Source organism: Leiobunum rupestre, chromosome 9, assembly GCF_980474605.1.
Source record: "Leiobunum rupestre chromosome 9, qqLeiRupe1.1.hap1, whole genome shotgun sequence".
NCBI classification, from domain to species: domain Eukaryota; kingdom Metazoa; phylum Arthropoda; class Arachnida; order Opiliones; family Sclerosomatidae; genus Leiobunum; species Leiobunum rupestre.
The window spans coordinates 5760231-5782101 of NC_143392.1; the positions used below are offsets into that span (position 1 = coordinate 5760231).

General features: G+C 38.6%; 1 protein-coding gene and 1 long non-coding RNA gene across 10 annotated transcripts in view; both read left to right on the top strand.

Moving 5' to 3' along the window:
- The first annotated feature begins 13575 nt into the window (after window positions 1–13575).
- Window positions 13576–15759, top strand: LOC149926356 (uncharacterized). Its single transcript, XR_016474109.1, has 2 exons — window positions 13576–13851; window positions 15738–15759. It is a non-coding gene; the product is annotated as an uncharacterized LOC149926356 (long non-coding RNA).
- LOC149926357 (uncharacterized) overlaps window positions 15408–21871 on the top strand; it is a 93889-nt gene continuing 87425 nt past the window's right edge. For 8 of the 9 annotated variants that reach the window (XR_016474102.1, XR_016474104.1, XR_016474105.1 and 5 more), the window contains exons 1-5: window positions 15408–15842; window positions 16283–16428; window positions 19076–19144; window positions 20550–20658; window positions 21095–21240. Coding sequence is in view for 3 of the 9 variants with exons in the window: in XM_090159416.1 (XP_090015542.1) it covers window positions 15833–15842; window positions 16283–16428; window positions 19076–19144; window positions 20550–20658; window positions 21095–21240 (480 nt within the window). In the remaining 6 variants the exon portion in view is untranslated. Of the gene's footprint in view, window positions 15847–16282; window positions 16429–19075; window positions 19145–20549; window positions 20659–21094; window positions 21241–21871 lie in introns of all 9 variants that reach the window. The other variant, XM_090159417.1, reaches the window with a different exon arrangement.

Here is a 21871-nt window from a genome sequence, read left to right on the forward strand (position 1 = left end):
ACGGGACGACCTCAAGATCAATGAAAAGTCACTCGGGGAGCTACTCAAGAGCCATAGAGGTTGAAAGCTTTGCAAAGCGGGAAGCTCTGGATCAGCATGCGGCGCTGTGAGTGTCTTGATTGGGCCGACAACGGAGCCAAAGTCCGACATAATATCACGCAAGTCCGAGTTTTCTAAGAGGGGCTGCACTTTAGGAACTACCACACGTGTTGGAGGGGTTCCGTAGGCGTGCCATTTTACAACTCACTAGACCGTTTCCTTTCTGATAAGCGGCTCCTTGAAAGGAACTAGACTCTCCGGTTTAAGCTAATAGTTTTTTATAATAATAATAATACTTATTTTTTATTAAGACAGCATAATCGTACAGATCTTTGAAGGCCAAGTCAAAAATCGACTTTTAGGCCTTAAACAAAAAACAACAATGTGTCAATATGAACAAATTTAAATAAATATGTAAGGTCAAACATGTTTGTTTAAAAAGGTCTACTTCATTGATAATAGAACCGTCAAGTTAAATCGCAGCGTGATGGGGCGGGGTTTATTAATATTCGAAAATACAATATTAACTGTCTTGTCTTTTTTAATGTCATGGAAATTACTTTTAAGCCAGTTATTCAGATACTTTAGTGTCTAATTCGCTTCGATAATTAATAAAGCGTAAGGGAATCGTTATCGTCTATCACTGTATTGTCATTGATGAATAGATTAAATAAAATTGGAGAGAGTATAGAGCCTTGGGGGACGCCGCAATTAGTCGTGTTTTCTGCAGAGCGGGTTTCATTCAGCCTAGTTTGACATCAACGATTAGTAAGGTACGAATGAAGCCAATCGTGACAGATCCCTCTTAAACCCATAATAGTTTTTGGAGGAGGCGATCCTGATTTATGGAATCGAATGTTTTCTTAAGGTCTAGAAAAATTACTTCGCATATTGACGGTTATTCAAGGCATCAATTGTTTTTATAAACTTTAAGGTTTGCTAGTTCAACATTGGAATTTTCACTGAAACCAAATTGATTATTAGAGATGCGATCATTTGCTGATAAAAACATTTGTCAGATATTTTTGCAAATATAGAAAGTACCGAAATGGGTCTATAATTTGTGGGTAATGTAATATCGTCTTTTTAAATATTGGGGTTTAAATTAATTAAAGTCCTAAGTGGATTTAAGATTATTCAAGCCGCATATTTAAGAATTTTGGGTAGTACTTAGTCAAATCCACGTACAGAGTCACTTCTAAGGCTGTTAATTATTTTACGGACTTCGTGCTCCTCCACTGGCAGTAACTCCAGAGTTCGGCAGATTTTTGACTCCTTGAAAATCACGATTTGTACCCGGGATATTATCAAAGTTGGTGGTAGAAAAAGTCATGGAAATTCTGAGCCGTATCAGTTTTCCCTTTTTAGTTTAGCCCAGTACGTCGTTTATCACTTTCCACGATTTTTTTGGGTCACCGTGACATCGTTTTAGTTTATTATAATAATAATTGATTCTTTAAATTCTAGTTAAATTATTGCATTGATTTCTGATAATTTTATAAATAATAATATTTTTATTTAAGGGCTGACTTTCCGCGATATTTTTTAAACTTCTTTGTCTTATTGCAAGGATAATGCCAATATTAGTCGGTTTTGGTAACCTTAGCAAAATTCAGTTGTCGAATTCGGACCGAATTGTCATATGAGTTGGTCAGTCATATCTCCTTAATACGCCCCTTCCTTGACCTATATATTAAACTATCCGTATCATGGTACAAAACGAGATTACCGAGCACTTCTTAATGCGAATAGAGTCTCAACCTAGCGGAAGCCGTGGTGTAGCAAACTAAAACTACATTAACTTCGGCTAAAGCGGGTTAATTTTTTTCAGATGTTCCCATTTGACCAACAAAGTCTTATCGTTGATCGCCAAAACACACTTCCGTTCGATATTCGGGTCGTTAATCGGTTTAAAAAATTATTTCCTGTCCCTAATGATATTAGTTTTTACGATATTATCGCTTTCCCCACTTCCCGTAAAAACTGTTAAACATTAGTTTGGCGTCCGTAAGTTTACCGGGGTTTAGAAATGATATATTTATTTTATATATCATATTTTTCAATGTAACCGGCGAACAAACCCCTTCTGTCTCTTTGTTATACTGCGTTTTTTTATAATTCCAAGCCTCGTACATTTCTATTACCCTATACGCTCTAGAAACGGCGAGTTTCCGTTAGTCGGAGACGAACTTTCCGACTATGGCTCGTTCGGGGTCAGAATGGGGACATTTACTTTGGTAGCTTTGGCGCGCGCAGCTGCCGCATAGGAAGAAAAGAAGATGGAATTGCAGTGCATGGGTTAGAAATGGAGAACGCGGCACTTAATTAACTTGGCTTGCGAATCGAGATCTTCCGGATCTATGAATATTTTAGGGTGTCCGACCGGCAGTCTATCTAAGAGGTTCACAGTCGGATAGCTTATCGACGTTATTGATACGTTGGTCGTCTGAAACCTTATGCTAAAGACAAGTGGCGTTAGTCCTCCCCCTGTAAAAGTAGTCTCTAGGATTTAAGGGTCAAATCTACTTTTTCGTACGTTTTCTAAAACCTTCTTGTTCTTGGGTTCGTTTCTGGTTTTCTCGTAACCACACTCCCACATTTCCTTAACGTTTTTTTTTTAAAGTTTCCCTCGTTGCACGACCACCCGGGTAGTTGTTTTTATAGAAGGTTAAAGGTTATCGAGGGGTCGGTCTCTTCCCAACACTTGACAGCGGAGGCAACCGTGAAAATAACACCCTTGAAATATCGTTTCCGTGTAACCCTAAATTTTCCCTACATTCGCCTTGCGCCCCCTCGTTGCCGAAACTATTTTAATACCCCTACGTTTTTATTCCCAGGCCATCCATTCATGACCTACTATTGACTGTCGATCTCTGTTCTGAAAACTGCCAGATGGTAATAATCCTATTGTATCAGGAATGAGGAAGTGAATTCATAAAACGTAATTGCAAGCCATCGGAAGTATTCTGGCAGCGCGGAAGTGAGCCGAATCAAAAATCTCCATTATTTAACGGCGAAACGTCGCGCAACCCAGCCGGATAATATTGACGTCGGAGGTACAAAAAGAGATAGCGTCCTTGAGGAAGTCAAAGCGTCCCTCCCCCGCGGCGAGTTGCTCGTCGTGCCATTTAAGGAGTGCTTCTCCTTCCTTTAATCCGAGGTAATTAGCACCACAGGCTTCCAGAGGAGGGAAACTATAACTCTTTGGTGAAATAGTTAGTCGTTAAGGGGTCGGTAGGATCGAAGCTATTCTCGACAAAGTTAAAAAGAAGGTGGGGGAATCTACCTTTTTCTAAATGCCCGCGAGTGTTCTGAAATATTCAACGGACCTTTGAACGCAGTTTCAATCGTAACATTTTTTACGCCGGAACTAAAACGGATGCAAGTGCCGCAAGAGAAGCTAGGCTCTCTCTCGTCTTTACACTCAAAGAAAACAATTTGAGAGATTAGGAGGAAAGTTTCTTGTTCGAAATCCGCGGTCTTATACGCGTGACATTTATTTTGAATACTTTCGATGTCGTTAAACACAAACACTCGTTTAGCCATCTTTGGAGTTCTCCCCTTTTGTATTTTTTTTTAGTCGTCGCGGGGTCGATGTGATATTTTATTCGTTGAACAAAGCAAAGATGGGGACGGGGAGTGCTTTTTGCCGATTCAACAGAAAACTTTCGAACATCAATAAACCTTTAGTACACGTATTTGTAACCGTCTTTGCAAAATTTTAACCTGACTACCAAGAGACGGAACCGATTCTTGATGAGTTTGATTCGTCGCAATGGATGAGCTCTCCTTCGCAATTTTGGGATCTCCAGCAGGATTTACCAAAATAGCGCAATAGAAGAAACTATGAAGTTCTTGTCTAGAACAATTGCAGCTCCGTACATCTGAATCAATTCCTACGAATTAGGCACCAGTTCTATATAGTGTTACATATTATAATAATTATAAATCTGGCCACAACTGCAGTTCTCTACATCCTGAAATGACTTTTAAAGTCTTTTGAAGTATAATTTAGCACAACACTTACAACTTTATCAGAAATCCTAGCAGGTGTTGACTGATTCTTAGTATTGAATAAAATAATACTAGCGGCCAAATTACCTGCAATAGATTGTTTTAAGAATTTACTTTTTAATTGAACTATTATTAACTTCAAATACATTTCCTTCGACTAGCGTATTCATTTGCTAATAAATCAAGTAGTTTTCTTTTCTTACAATTTTCAGGACCAGAAAACGTAGCAGCCGCCATTTAAAAAAGAAACGAACCAAAGTTATTGAATGTATTCCTGAATTTTTTTGTAAATATACTTTATTATTTTCTTTAGCTTATATTTATAACGTGCATTTCCACGTATCATAGCCGCGTAACAGCTCTTGAAACCCGGGTGTTGCCCCGTATATCCTACCATGGCTTTTATATTATAGTTTAATATTAGAAGTTGTTGGTCGAGTTTACGAATTCAAACTCGATTGTTTAAAGATGAATTGATCGAGACAGGGGGGCCCAAACTATGGCGACAAAATTTAAGAATGGCCAAGTCAACATTTTTAATTTTAGGAAACGAAATTATGCCATTCATTGAAAAAAGACATTAGTAGCAACCGCCGTTTATAAACTTGCGACAAACGCTGAATTCAGAACCCTTGGTACGTCGACTGTTGGCATGATTTTTATAGATTTTTGTTATGCAATAGCTGAAAATCTGTTGGAAAAATACTTAAGAAAGTTGCTGAAGGAATTCCAGATGTATGGAATTATCCTCAGTGCGCGGGGGAGACTTATGGATTACATATTCCCATAAAGCCCCAGTTGAAAATCACTGCGACTTTTATAATAGAAAGTTTTTTATTCCATAATTTTGCAATCAGTAGCTGATTATAAGTACATATTTACTGACACTTCGTCAGATGGCCTGGAAAGGTCCATGATGCTAGGGTTTTGGCAAATAATAAAATATATGATGATATCCGCAATAGGTCCCTGAATTCAATAGAAAATAAAAAGGAAATAAAGGGAGAAGATGTTCCACTAACGTTGAGTTGATAAAAACGTAACCCAGACCAAGAAAAGTTTAATTTTAGCCGTGAGTAGAGCGCGAATGGTTATTAAGGGTACGTTTGGAAGACTGAACGTGCGATGACGTATACTCCTAAAACGAATGCAGAATAACTTAAATAATGTTAGCAATATTGTTGCAAGTATTACAAAGAAGAATTCGACCAATCTCTTACCCCAAAAATTACAGAATACAGACGTTAACGAACAAATAATTGATAGTGGCGATGAATCGGATTTTGAAGATATTGAAGCGGAAAAACCAATTTAGGAACGCACTCTGGGAATATTTTAGTAAAATGCCCAAGGCTCCTACAAAACACCACAAATTAGACTTCGAAATAGTTTTTTTTAAATAATACATTTAGTTTTTAATTAAAAAATTGAAAAGGAAATTTTCGAAATTATTCATTAGAATAAGGTTTGTTGGGAAAACGTTGATGATCTGAGCTTAAAAGGGTGCAGATGGATACATTGAACTCACTGCATCGTAATAAGGGTGACAAGGTACTCAAAAGGCTTGTAGAGGATCCTCTTGGTTGAAATGGTGTATCATGGACAAATGTCCTCCTTATTGAATTGGTGACTGTACCGGCAGGTGCCATCCACGTAGGTAATCTTGGTTCCGAAAAACTTAATCTTCTCTATCCCGACCGGAAATGCAAGTTTCTAACATTATCTAATTGACTTAGGATGTGATCTTCCCCGCAAATAGATATTAACCAGATGGTTTCTTCGTCACTCCGCGTACTGTCGATACTACTCCTCAATTCCTGTCGAAGTTCAAAAATGAAATGTTTAAACGAAGAAAGTGGAATAATAATTATCAGCTAAGCTAATACCCAAGGCTCCACCTTAGGCCTTAGTCATCAAGTGACTTTTGAAGCCATTAATTTAGGGGACCGGGTTTCAATGCGTAGGAAGTTGATGCTATTTCGGGTCTTCCCTTTTTTGGGATTTTGGCACTCGAAAATATGATGTCCACCCGTTAGTCACTATCTTCCCCTAACATAATTTATTAATTATTTAACTTATATTAATGAACCTTTAGTTTCGGGTTCCGTAATTATGGCCAATTGATAAAATTCCGAGTTACATAATCGTCACTTATTAATATGAATTTAACATCTTACCAAATTAATACAACTAAAAATTAACTGTTAACTATTTTTCAGTCAGCCTAATAAATATTACTCATTCATTATTTTTAAATAAAGGATAATTTCATTTTATCTAGCTCAGTTTTGTTTCCACACGTACTGATAAATAGAAATAAGCCGAAACCATTCTAAGGGAGCCGCGCTGAACCCGGGCCGAGACCTTCACTTTTCGCTAGTTTCAGTCCAGTTTCGGCCTGCGCTACTTTTTGACGTGTGAACACGACTATCCCCGTTCCAAACCCGCACTAAAGGCATCGTGTTGAAACAGCTTCGGAAAAAACGAAGAGTTTCAGCTAGGAGAGGCAGTGATAATAACATTTAATTTATGTATTCACGCCGTGGATAAGCATTTGAAGGAAATTGATAAACAGAGAGACCATGGTCGAGGTGCTCAAACTACACGTCAAGCGAGTAGCCGGTTATCCTTACAGCGATAGTTTCGAAGACATAAATTTTGGTCCCAGAGACGGAGTTATCGTTAAAGTCGTTCGCAAGTTGGAAAATCCTTTTACCGTACTCACCGATTATAAGCATCTATTTGAAAGACGTACCTCCTCATCTTCAAGCGTAAAATCTGTTCATTTACGTTTTACCCATTTACCGAATCTGGTGTTATCAAAATTAGAAACAAAAGTTAAAAATAGAGTAGTTATTCCACATACCGTATGTTCTTTTGAAGCAATTGAATGTACGCGATGAATGCGTCTTATTGTTGAAAAAAAAGAAGGGAGAAGATAGTATTCTTCGATGGAATTCCCGGGTTGCTATTGTTACGGAAACAGACGGAAAGTCGTCGGGTGCGTCGTTCCAAAAATAAATCTCTTAATCAGCAAGTTGAATGGGAAACATTATTGCAGGTATATATAAAAGGAGATCTATAAAAAGGCTCTGGCGGGGTTCATAGAATCAGAGGGATGAAGATATGTATAAATATGGATCGCTTAGGTATCCACAATAGAGGTCGATAATCCGCTTATTTAAGCCCAGATTATATTCTGACTGTTGCCGGTGCTTCTGAAGCTATGCATACCCTTTTTAAATACCTGGAAGACCTCAGACCGGTGGTGTTTCATAGAATTATGCGATAAAATAACCGAAGCTGATGAGAAGTACAGTATAGATCAGCCAAAAACAAACCACATTAGGAAAGTTCCAAAAACTAACAATACAAAATTCAAACTAGTGCGAATCACACTTTTGATACTCCTTAAGTAAAACACAAAGCTTTCCATTTTGAAATGTTACAGTAGATTTGATCAACTAGTTATCAGGAAGTACAAATATTAAGAAGAAGCAAGTTTTGCCTTCGCGATTCCTCTAGTAACGCGTCGACTTCTACCCTCTCAATCCGTGAAAGCCCCGCGGGGACTTCTCGTAAATTTTTAAAACTGACTAGCGACGATAACGGTTCCATTTCATCATTCGAATGATCAGAGTGAAGACGATCCCCCTCCCCTCTGACGAAGAAGAAGAGGAAGACAGTGAAACGCGAGTGCGGGTCATTTAACATTAACAGTCTAGTTCATTTTCAATTTGTTCTTGCGCACTATCAAAAATTGTTGTAGAGGTAGTCAGTGACACACCAGAGGAAATAGAGAACCCTGAAAATTAAATGTTTTATATAAAACGAGAAACATTACGACGAAGTGGTCAAATTGACGCCAATTTTCGTTACAAATTACGCCTCCTCGAAATGACTTGACGGGTACGAGCAAAAATCAAATTATCGCGGGTCAGGACGTGGGTAGGGGTATTTTGAATTAAATTGTTTAATTCTAATAGATTATTACATTTCAGAGGTACTCAATTATTTCCCTAAATGCGTTAACCAAATCAATACCGTTAACCCAGTTCGGTATGAAATCGGGCATTGAAAAAGCAGGATTACCTGTCTATTGCTTGTATAGTATTGCAAATCTGCTAGTGACAAAAATTCAGTTGTTGGTATGATTTCAACCGGTGAGCTTAGTTTCCCAATCAAGAACTGAAACGCATTTTGAACGTTATTGAAATTGGTCAAGCATCAGATGTTTATGAAACATCCCTACCAGACACAATAAGCCCTTGCGGTGGTGATATTTTTGCATGATTAAAGATCCAGAGTTAGATGTAATCAAACGTTTTGGAGGGTAGGTGGAAACACTTTAAGCGGGGAAAAGTTAAAAAAAAAGCCTGGAGTTACTTACTACCGGTATCTGAGGACTGGTACTGATTTGGAGTTCACCACTGAATTCAAACAGGGAATTCATAAGTTACGACAACATAATAGCAATTCTTATTCACCACAATGGGAATGAAAATTTCGCAAAGAAACGCCAAAACGACAATGATTTATCGTCAAATCGACCATTCTGTCGAACAGCTCCTAGTCAAGTAGAATCGTTGAAGCAAACTTCCGCTTCTAGAAAATTAATACCTAAAATGAGTTACTTGAAAGGTCTAAATGAGTTAAACACTACTCGTAAAAGTATTGCTAAAGCGACCAAGATATCTGACGAAATTGAATATGGTAATGAAAATTTGCTTTTTTCACGGCGATTTAGCAACAAACTTAGCAACACGACACACAATGAAAAAAGTCTGAAGGTGAAGTAACAAACACACACGTGTCTTTAACAGCTCAAGAACTTGCCGGTACTAGCCTAAGAAAACTGAAGCAGACTCAGAATACAAAATATATCATATAAGAAGACCCTGTTAAAAACATTTATTTGCTAGCCGCTAACAGCAAAAGTTTCGAGCGCTTCATATTGCACATGACTGTCCATCCACATTAACTGGTAGTTTTTGCACATCCTGAAGCTTTAACACCAGCAAAGCGACTTCTCAAGGCTTCGCACTATAATGATACTCTCGAACAAGTTATCACTTACAATACAACATTTGAATTCGGAATATTTTATATCTCCCCAGTCATGATGAAAAATACCGAAGTACAAGGCAATCCTTTTTTAATGCATTAAAGACGTTCAATTGAAGCGCACAAACGACACTACTTTGACAGCTTGGTTTCAACTTAATCAAATTAACTCCGACGCACGCTGAAATTCCAGAGCATTTTGTTTTTGATAAGCGGAATAGTTAATGGAAACGGAGGGCCCGTAATTCGAATTAAATAAGCCGAATGTACTTAGTCAGTTTATCCGACCAAGAGTGGTATTATTTGCGGCTACTGTTGTTAAACGTTCGAGGCGCGCAAAGTTTTAAAGATTTAAGAACTGTTGATGGTCTAGAATGCTCAACATTCAAAGAAGCCGCGAGCAAAATAAATTTATTGGCCGATGATTCCGCATGGGATAAGGCTTTAACAGAAGCAGATTTTTTTGAAATGCCGAAACAATTCAGACAACTTTTGACATTTATTTGTATTTTCGGAGATGCGATTACGCTTTGGGAAAAGCAGACAGACGTCAGAGGATTTTCGCACAGAAACTCTTCGGACCCCAAAAACCAAGCGCTCTGGGATATACAAACAATTTTAGTCGTACACGGAAAAAAATGTGCTGATTTCCATTTACCAATTCAGAAACCGCCTACTTTGATTCCTTCCCATTATTCCTCATACTGTCTAGAAATTGAACAGAACCATATCTTTCAATTAGCTATGAAAGCCGTGAATGATGACACCGAGGCCGTGAGATATTTCTTCGTGGACAGTCCTGGTGGTACCGGAGAAACGTTCCTGTACAACTGAGTCTTCACTTAACTTAAGCTAACCGAAAATCTCAGTACCGGCGATGAAAAGACATTCGCGGAATGGCTTATTAAAGTGGGAGAGAGCCGAATTTGGGATTATACGTTTTGGAAATTCCACCCGAGATATTATCTAAGTCCGACTCTTAAGTCACCGTTATTTCTGGAACTTCTTTAACCGCTACTCAAGGAAAAGAATTTGCGAAACGAGCTATTGTCTGTCCGAAAAATGACCATACTTTTCAGATAAATTCACGCGTATTAGCTAGATTGGAAGGTTCACAGCAAGTTTATTACGCCATCGACTCAATACTGACTGATAATTAGCAAGAAAGGCTCAATTTTCCAACCGAATTTCTTAATACACTCACGCCTTACTAAGGAATATTAACACAAAAATTCGTTTGTGTAACGGAACTAGGTTGGTTGTTACAGCAATGAAAATTAACGTTATTTTCGCGGAGATTTTAACTGGGCGGTCAAAAGGATAAATCGTTTTTATTCCTAGGATAGATTTAACCTCTTCGGATACAAATATGCCCTTTGTGTTAAAGAGACGACAATTCCCGGTTAGGAAATCATTCGCCATGACAATTAACAAGGCTCAGGGTCAGACACTCAATAACGTTGGTTTTTACGTACCGGAACCAGTGTTTTCGCTAGGTCACGTAAACTCATAAAAACTAAAAAAGATTTCACTAGAAATGTTGTATATCAAGAAATACTTTGATAAATTTGTATCTTTGTTCTACATTAAATTATGCATTTTCTTAATTTCATAAAGTTTTCTTCTTTTTCCCAAATTCCGTTAGTTATTAGGCTGATTTGAAGTAATTAGTAGTTCTTGGAAATTATATTAAAGGTATAGTTAAACTAACATAACTTACTGAATTCGACTAGCTGAAGGCCTGCCCTTGCGACTATAACACCGAATAGAGAAACTAAACCTTAATATTAAAAGTTTCAAAACGAGTTGCATAGCAACGGAAAGCCGAATAGGGGGAGAGTGGTGGAGATTAATATATACGTAATGAACTGCATTGTAAAGGATGATAAAATTGGCCTACAGCTAGTTAAAAATTGGGAACAACTGGTGACAGTACATTTACAGACTAGCGATTCTTATCACCATTTACTAAAAGAGATGTTAAGCGAACTTCGTGGAGGTTTTATTGGAAGCTTCTGTAGTTTGTTTGACGAAACGTCCTGAAACGGCAGTTGATGTTTACACGTTCATAACGTTGGGTACTTAACCACTCTAATGTTAATATATTATCCCCACTATATTTCAGAATTTAAATAATCAGTTAACCGTGTGGAACCCACATTAAATGTACAACGGATACTGGTCCCTGATTTGGTCAAATGCGCAATTGGGAATAGGGTGCCCGTTAAACCTCCCGAGAGGTCCAAAGCTCCATTTCACAAATCTCTATTATGTTTGAAAACTGTAGGCCTTATGGAAATACATTATTTCTTAATGTAGTAGAAGAGGTTAATAATACCAAACAAAATCTTATACCTTTCAAGCATTCTTGCAATCGCCAATTGTCTACCTTAATTATAAAATGTATTATTAACGTTAAAAATATTAGATATAACGTAAGCTAGTATATCGATAACTAAACATGAACTTATATGCAAAATGATATACAAATAAATTAACTACCTTCAGGGGTCCCGCTATGTCTCTACCTTTAGCAATGGGGTCATTATGTGACAGGTAATCTTAATCCAACATCAATCGATCAATGAAAGCCATGTGAAACGCTTGATGCTGGGTTATACAGCTCACATGCACAATATTTTCCTCCACGGTTGGTTTTTCCCTACAACTCTGACCTGCGTCACGGGTTTTCATTGGGCGAAAATTTCCACGGGTACACCTGTATACAAAACTAACTTTAATTTGTGTTTCAAATATTGTTAAGTATCATAAAATTGTTATTCTTACCATTCAGCGTTGCGTTGTTCGTGAGCGGCCGCTTCATTCTGCACATCAATCTATTAGGTTTTCGCAGCCGTGTTGTCTTTATAATAACCAAATGTGAAGCTGCCTCCAGGAACTATTTGTCTATATTGTTCGCGAGTTCCCCATGAAATGATGACGGACTACGAAAGGGCTCTGAACAAAGCCTCATGCGACAATTTCCTGGGTGCTGGTTCTCCTACACGCAGGTTAAATTAAAGCACTCTTAAAAACATTTTGTTTCATAAAATAACCTTTTTATATAATGTTGAATAGAACTTAATGATATTTATTCTGTTAATGGTCTTGTTAGGGACGCCGTAAAAATGTTTATGGCCCTTCCTCAGTTGCCAGCCAACCGAATACAAGATGATTTAATTTCATTCGTTCATGTTCTAGGTAAGTTCAGAAATCTTTACTAGTATTAAACAATATGTAAATTAAAAATTAAGAGTGATATTAAATATGATACTTTCTTATATTATTGCGCAATATAACTATTTATTTATCAACTTCAACAGCTCCACTTTAAACATTATCGCGCAATACGTGCAAGATTTTTTGCTTTATATAGTAACCCCGAACATGCTATCTGTTTTGACCGTTTGCGTCAAAATAACAACAATGTGGAATCGTTTCATGCCCAACTATATAAACTTATTAATCAACAACACAGACTTGGACCCTAAAAAATTAACGTATAAATTAGCGATATTTGTTGCTTTATATTTAAGAAAATATATAAATATTTATGTTATATAGAGATCATGTAGCTTGTAGAAGATGCGCAACGAAGTGACCATACCAGCGCCCTTAATGTCCAAGAAACTAGGTCTCGATTTAACAGGGTGCACGATAAAAAGAACTAGTAAAATAATATTGAATCCATATTGGTAATAATTGATATTAACGTTACGTTATTTTTGAAGGTGAATTCTAATGCTTTCGGAGACAAGAAATTTCGATAGAAAATTTCCTTCTTACCGCCCCAAACTAAATAAACACAGGCGGTTTGCGTTCCGGTAGACAACGAGCAAACGATAATATACAAGCTTTTAAAGTAATATTGTAGCTGGGGCAGCTCAAGAAGGGTACATTCAGCATATCACCTCTCATATTTCGACCAAGAGAGAAAAAAACGACGCTTTCAGGAGTGTAATACCTCACAAGTTATCGAGTCCTCTGCAGATCTAGTAAAATGGTTGTGCTCTTATGATATTTACGTTTGTCTGTCTAACGCCGTATAACGCTAAGTTTCTATTGATAGAGAAACACTTTTTACAGCCGTGATAATAACAACCGTGATATTGAAACACTTCGTTATCGAGAAGTCCGTCAACGTTAATATTAAGAATTCTAGGTTCAAATCCATTAAAAGCGGACTGTATTTCCTTGCCTCGTAAGTGAGACATCCATTCAAGCCATTCAATCGCGCCAAAACTCTGGTTACAGTTCATACGATAGCCGAAAGGAGGCACTACATCAATCGTATCGGGCTGTAAAAAGTGTTTCCTAAAGATAAAACTGCATACTCCCGCAATCGTTATCGCGGTTAAGAACGGGTCTATTTCGAATTTATCCATGAAAATAGAACGATAAGATAAACAGCCTTGCAAAAGAATGTTTACGTCCTGGCATAAACGTGAAGAGTGTGGTACTAAAGGATAGGTTAACATCACGTCAAGTATTGGTCACGCCAAAACCCCTACGGAAGAAGTCTATAATACCACCAATGGCCGATGAAGAAAAGAGGTTAGCAGAGCTAGAGGAGATTATGGGGATGGAGACAGATGATGTCGATCAGCAGGAAACTGATTCTGAGGACCGAGCTTTCTATTTGAATACCTTAAAGAGCATGAGTCCCCCAATGGCATATGGGTACTTGATGAAAGCAAGAGTCTGCCCCCCTGATCAGCAAGACAGATTCTCTGAGTATGAGTATGCAAGTTTTTTTTTTTCCTTTTATTATCTTTGCAATATTTGGTCGTGTACGTTGAGATATGTACGACAATGCTGCAGCGTACATAAAGAAGTTGGTCCCAGAAATAGATGAGTTAGTAATGCTCAATGCAGTTAAGGAAGTTCGTGATGTTCTAGAAAGTGACATGAGCATAAACGTGAAGAGTGTGGTACTAAAGGATAGGTTAACATCACGTCCAGTATTGGTCACGCCAAAACCCCTACGGAAGAAGTCTATAATACCACCAATGTAGAATCGAGCTCCGTAAACCATCGCCTCCCACTCTGTTTCAGTCCATATATTGCCTTGCGTAAATGCCAGACATAGTTGTTTTTCCCTGGAACTTCAAATCCCTTTGGTTGTGCAATAAATATGTCCTCTTCTAGGGTACCAACTGTCTGATCCATCTATTATTCCCCATAGACTATATTCACATAACACCATCTTCATATCAGCCTTCCATTGACTATAATTCTCATCATTAAGCTTGTCAAAAGTGAAACTAGTTGCCAAAGATTACTCATGTCTGCCCTCCGCCATATTTGATTTATTCACCTACTTTTCAACATGGTAGCAGAGCGTGGTTAAAAGGCAAAGAAGATTAAAGGAAAGTAGATGGAATATTTTTGTTTTTGGAATTTTGCCACTAAGGCCAAGGCTTAAAAAATAGACGAAAAATCCAATATGGCGGAGGGCAGACATGAGTCATCTTTGGCAACTAGTTTCACTTTTGACAAGCTTAATGATGAGAATTATAGTCAATGGAAGGCTGATATGAAGATGGTGTTATGTGAATATAGTCTATGGGGAATTATAGATGGATCAGACATTGAACCAACTGGTGAAGGTGTTAAACCAGAAGAGAAGGCAAGATACATAGATAGGAAACAGAGAGCCCTTTCTAGAATTTATTTAGCTGTTGATAATCAACATAAGAAAATTATTGGCAATTGGGATATCTTATCTGATACCCACGAACCCAAGTCAAGGGCACGCATTGCGGTCAGAATTTCTTAGTTTGAAATATAGCCCTCCAGAATCAATGTCTGCCTACATTTACTAACTCATCTATTTCTGGGACCAACTTCTTTATGTACGCTGCAGCATTGACTTCATATCTTACTTCGTCTTCCAATCCCTTGGGCATCAAGTCAAAACTAACTTCAGTAGTGTGGTATGTGGACATGTAATGCTTTGTTGCTTCCATCATACCGGCAATTATGTTTATCCTAAGGACTATTGTATCTATTTCTGGGACCAACTTCTTTATGTACGCTGCAGCATTGACTTCATATCTTACTTCGTCTTCCAATCCCTTGGGCATCAAGTCAAAACTAACTTCAGTAGTGTGGTATGTGGACATGTAATGCTTTGTTGCTTCCATCATACCGGCTATTATGTTTATCCTAAGGACTATTGTATCTATTTCTGGGACCAACTTCTTTATGTACGCTGCAGCATTGACTTCATATCTTACTTCGTCTTCCAATCCCTTGGGCATCAAGTCAAAACTAACTTCAGTAGTGTGGTATGTGGACATGTAATGCTTTGTTGCTTCCATCATACCGGCAATTATGTTTATCCTAAGGACTATTGTGTCTATCCTCCCTCCAAACTCTAGAGTCCTACTCCCAGCAAGGTAAGTGTAAGCCTTGTAGATGCTTTTTTGCCTCTCTGTGCTTGATTTTTGCTTCCCTGCCTTATTAACTAACTTTGCATAGGCGAAGGACCATTGTGCTTTGTAAACCAAGACTGCGTCCTTGATGTCACTGCTACTTATTGAAACTGTGTCATAATCCTCGTACTTTAGCGGAGATATCTTGTAAATAATCTTTAAGACTATCCTTTTGAACAGCAGAAGAGAATCTTCCTTGTTGTAGTAGCTCATTATAAGTGGGAGCGTGCTGGGCCCATAACCCAGAGGTCCGTGGATCGAAACCACGCTCTGCTACCATGTTGGAAAGTAGGTGAATAAATCAAACCTGATTTACATAAACTGATTTATTATTGTATTTCGTTAAGGTTAAAGTTAAAATTACTATACATATTTACAAGACCACAAAGGCCTATGTTCTAGTTATAGTATTTGGGGAAGCTAATTCATCACACCCTGTCAGCTCAAGTTCTCCTTGACAACTTTTCGATAATTATGTCATATCTCTTTGTCATTATTTCTTCATAGTCATAGCTAAGGCCTAATGTATCACATAGTTGTTCTATGGATGATCTATTCTTTGATCTCACTCCCATGTGCATTAGCCTGTGTAGGACCTGTCCTTCATACCTAGGCCTATCATCTACTCTGGCCATTGCAAGAATAAGGACAATTTATTAGATAAGAGCGCAATGTCAATTGGTGAATCCATTTCCGTATAGTTATAGAACCATTCTTTCCTGTTGCAGAAATGGTGCGTTGCTGCGGAGTCATATGCAAAGGTGTCTCTCTCGCTGATTGCCACCATACATGTTGCAGATGCATAAAAAGATTGGGCTACGCTTCTTCTATTCCGGGTATCACGACCTCGTGTCTGTTGGGTATAAACTCTACGGTTAGCATTACTTCTTTGATCAAATCGGCAATCTTGTGCCTTATGTCCCCGTCCGTTACAATTTGAGCAAGTTATTCCCTCACGGTTAACTGGGCATTCACGAGAAATATGACCCATTCTATGACAAGTAAAACATTCAGCGAATCGTTATACCACTGGATAAATTCATCGTAGGCCTTACCGCTTAAACGATTAGGGTCGTACGCTTCGATCGGAGGCAAGTCATTATGTAGTACGTAATTGGTTTCATTCGAACAGGCGGGATCAAATTCATGGTCTACGGTATTAAACAATAAATGCGGGAAATGTCCCTTATTCAAATTATTATCTAAACCGAATGTGGAAACGAATTGAGAAAGTGCAAAGGGCATAAAATTTAAGGAATCTAAGAATTTTAATTTTTTATACTGTACATTCATGAATTTGGTCCCGTCTGTCAAGACTTTAGGGGTCCACTTTAAATCGACCATTTTACGTACTATAAATTGCGCATCGTAACCTTTAGCGTTATGGGCGATACATATTATCTTATCCGCCACTCTGTTAAGCGTACGAAGATACTCCAGAAAGTCGCCGACGGGGTCTTTTGAGAGAAATATTTTCTCCCGAGGACCTCCACCGCATTTAGCGCATGCGTACCGATTATCTTTTTCTTCGAAACAGAATTTACACGCTTTTTGCGAAACGCATAAAATTGGATCGTGAATCAAAGCATCGGCATCAGTACATTCAAAGTCATAACAAACAAAGACTTCCGTTTTTGGAGTACTTCTCTTGGTCGGTGGTGATTGTTCATTGTCGGAGTCGTGGACCCGTTTATTATTGCCATTTTTTCGAGAACGAGTAGTTTTTCGGCAGAATCTTTACGGTCGGTCTTTAATGGTTGCATATAACATATTTGACCTGCGGGGCTAAATTCACTACACGAAAGACAATAAATATCTCCGCAAACGTGTACTGCCTTACGCTTAAACATACTGACAAATTTCTAGCAAAGATTACAAACGTAAATTTTATTACATAACGTTTCGGGTCCTGATAAAGGGTAATCGTAACAATTTTGATTAGGGAAAACTCTTAAACATGTTTGGCAAGTTATTTTAGTCACTCCCTTCTGACATTCTTGCTTTCTACAACAAGCGTTACAGAAAAGAGAGCATTTATGATCTGTGAGATGATTATATCCTACCAAACATTTCTCGCAAAATCTATTAAATGCGAAAAGGGGCTTTGGGTTAGTAATTACGTTGAAATGATTGTCAATATTTAAAAGGTAAAGACGTTTGCGGAGAGGTCCATTGCATTCCCTCTCTTCATCTACGTCACCGAAAACAATTACAGGAGCCGGATCGCATTATCGAAAAACGATAATACTGTATTCGGGCAAGATTTCTTGGAACCGAGTTAACGCGTCCGGCCCCGAGCAATCGTCATCGGATAACGCGGCGTAAGATAAAAGTTCTCTAGCTTTCAAGGTCTGAAGCAAAGCTTCAATGTTTTTACCTCTACACTGTCTGATAATAGTATATTTTCTTTTAAGTTCTAAATCATCTTTATTAATTATATGCTCTCGGTGAGCTATAGCTACAACAAAAGCTCTAGCTAAACAAATTTTATTGTTATCGTTATCGTGCATTTTTTATAAAAAGAAAACTCTTTTTCGAGGTAAATACCTAACCCAGCAGGTCTAGTTCCTCCCTGGGGTAGCCTGACTCGATTAAAAGTGACCGTAATGATTCCTTCAAAAAAACTGCCGTCGTTCTCGGATCTATAGCTTTTTTCACCGATATACGTCATCAACCATTGCAAATCTAATTGGTCCCTTCGCCGGAAACTGACGTGAATTTGGAAGCCGGGTTTGTTGACATTCACAAATGAAACCGAAACCATATCGGAAGGCAAACAGTCTTCCAATAAGGTTTCCATCAACGTATAAATACCATTTTCGATATTATTTTCTAGTCTGACATTTAAAGTCCGTCCCAATAGTCCACAATTTGGGAAATTTTCGACATTAAATTAGGAAAGGACGGAGGCGTTATTGGAACGTCAGCTAGAGTACCTCCAACTTGAGGAAGAGACGAAGCGGGGTCAGCCAAATGCGCATTCTCGGGGTTCGCGTTACTAATTTCCGTAGCCTGAGGCAAGGGCTGTAAATACTGTGGAGCTCGTGACGGGCCTGCGACAGCTATGGGGTCATTATTACGCGGAGGGGAAATATTACGAGGGGGCCTACTACTACTACTAGCCGTACGGGCAGCTAACAACGCTTTAGCTTCCTCGAACATTTCGGCTGCCCTAGCGGCTGCAGCGGCAAGTTCCTCCGCGTCCCGTCGGGCAACTTGTACGTTCTCAGCTAAGCGATGAATGCTGTCCGTACTGGGCGACGACATGATAAAATTATCTTCCAAAGATAAAGAGTGGCACGTGTCATCTGATTCTAGAAAGGGTGAGGGGGCATTCGTAGGCGTATACGAGGACGAATTACGTACTGCGACAGGTGGAATAGAACTAGAACTTAAAAGGGGGGAAGGTAAATTAACGATAGGGGGCGTGCTCATTTGACAGGTTAGTTGATAAGCAGATAAATAGTCCATTGCCAATTCCATATATATTAAACGTTCAACCTGTGAATCTGTTACTACAGACTCTGGTGATGGGGGTACTGACTCAAGGCTATCTGTTAAATCTATTACTTCTATTTCTGGAGAATCAGGTAAAGTTACTATGGGTACTTCCGGGAGCTCGTTATCAGTTATATCAACTAGTTGCCAAAGATTACTCATGTCTGCCCTCCGCCATATTTGATTTATTCACCTACTTTTCAACATGGTAGCAGAGCGTGGTTAAAAGGCAAAGAAGATTAAAGGAAAGTAGATGGAATATTTTTGTTTTTGGAATTTTGCCACTAAGGCCAAGGCTTAAAAAATAGACGAAAAATCCAATATGGCGGAGGGCAGACATGAGTCATCTTTGGCAACTAGTTTCACTTTTGACAAGCTTAATGATGAGAATTATAGTCAATGGAAGGCTGATATGAAGATGGTGTTATGTGAATAAAGTCTATGGGGAATTATAGATGGATCAGACATTGAACCAACTGGTGAAGGTGTTAAACCAGAAGAGAAGGCAAGATACATAGATAGGAAACAGAGAGCCCTTTCTAGAATTTATTTAGCTGTTGATAATCAACATAAGAAAATTATTGGCAATTGGGATATCTTATCTGATACCCACGAACCCAAGTCAAGGGCACGCATTGCGGTCAGAATTTCTTAGTTTGAAATATAGCCCTCCAGAATCAATGTCTGCCTACATTTACTAACTCATCTATTTCTGGGACCAACTTCTTTATGTACGCTGCAGCATTGACTTCATATCTTACTTCGTCTTCCAATCCCTTGGGCATCAAGTCAAAACTAACTTCAGTAGTGTGGTATGTGGACATGTAATGCTTTGTTGCTTCCATCATACCGGCAATTATGTTTATCCTAAGGACTATTGTATCTATTTCTGGGACCAACTTCTTTATGTACGCTGCAGCATTGACTTCATATCTTACTTCGTCTTCCAATCCCTTGGGCATCAAGTCAAAACTAACTTCAGTAGTGTGGTATGTGGACATGTAATGCTTTGTTGCTTCCATCATACCGGCTATTATGTTTATCCTAAGGACTATTGTATCTATTTCTGGGACCAACTTCTTTATGTACGCTGCAGCATTGACTTCATATCTTACTTCGTCTTCCAATCCCTTGGGCATCAAGTCAAAACTAACTTCAGTAGTGTGGTATGTGGACATGTAATGCTTTGTTGCTTCCATCATACCGGCAATTATGTTTATCCTAAGGACTATTGTGTCTATCCTCCCTCCAAACTCTTAGAGTCCTACTCCCAGCAAGGTAAGTGTAAGCCTTGTAGATGCTTTTTTGCCTCTCTGTGCTTGATTTTTGCTTCCCTGCCTTATTAACTAACTTTGCATAGGCGAAGGACCATTGTGCTTTGTAAACCAAGACTGCGTCCTTGATGTCACTGCTACTTATTGAAACTGTGTCATAATCCTCGTACTTTAGCGGAGATATCTTGTAAATAATCTTTAAGACTATCCTTTTGAACAGCAGAAGAGAATCTTCCTTGTTGTAGTAGCTCATTATAAGTGGGAGCGTGCTGGGCCCATAACCCAGAGGTCCGTGGATCGAAACCACGCTCTGCTACCATGTTGGAAAGTAGGTGAATAAATCAAACCTGATTTACATAAACTGATTTATTATTGTATTTCGTTAAGGTTAAAGTTAAAATTACTATACATATTTACAAGACCACAAAGGCCTATGTTCTAGTTATAGTATTTGGGGAAGCTAATTCATCACACCCTGTCAGCTCAAGTTCTCCTTGACAACTTTTCGATAATTATGTCATATCTCTTTGTCATTATTTCTTCATAGTCATAGCTAAGGCCTAATGTATCACATTGTTGTTCTATGGATGATCTATTCTTTGATCTCACTCCCATGTGCATTAGCCTGTGTAGGACCTGTCCTTCATACCTAGGGCTATCATCCACTCTGGCCATTGCAAGAATAAGGACAATTTATTAGATAAGAGCGCAATGTCAATTGGTGAATCCATTTCCGTATAGTTATAGAACCATTCTTTCCTGTTGCAGAAATGGTGCGTTGCTGCGGAGTCATATGCAAAGGTGTCTCTCTCGCTGATTGCCACCATACATGTTGCAGATGCATAAAAAGATTGGGCTACGCTTCTTCTATTCCGGGTATCACGACCTCGTGTCTGTTGGGTATAAACTCTACGGTTAGCATAACTTCTTTGATCAAATCGGCAATCTTGTGCCTTATGTCCCCGTCCGTTACAATTTGAGCAAGTTATTCCCTCACGGTTAACTGGGCATTCACGAGAAATATGACCCATTCTATGACAAGTAAAACATTCAGCGAATCGTTATACCACTGGATAAATTCATCGTAGGCCTTACCGCTTAAACGATTAGGGTCGTACGCTTCGATCGGAGGCAAGTCATTATGTAGTACGTAATTGGTTTCATTCGAACAGGCGGGATCAAATTCATGGTCTACGGTATTAAACAATAAATGCGGGAAATGTCCCTTATTCAAATTATTATCTAAACCGAATGTGGAAACGAATTGAGAAAGTGCAAAGGGCATAAAATTTAAGGAATCTAAGAATTTTAATTTTTTATACTGTACATTCATGAATTTGGTCCCGTCTGTCAAGACTTTAGGGGTCCACTTTAAATCGACCATTTTACGTACTATAAATTGCGCATCGTAACCTTTAGCGTTATGGGCGATACATATTATCTTATCCGCCACTCTGTTAAGCGTACGAAGATACTCCAGAGAGTCGCCGACGGGGTCTTTTGAGAGAAATATTTTCTCTCGAGGACCTCCACCGCATTTAGCGC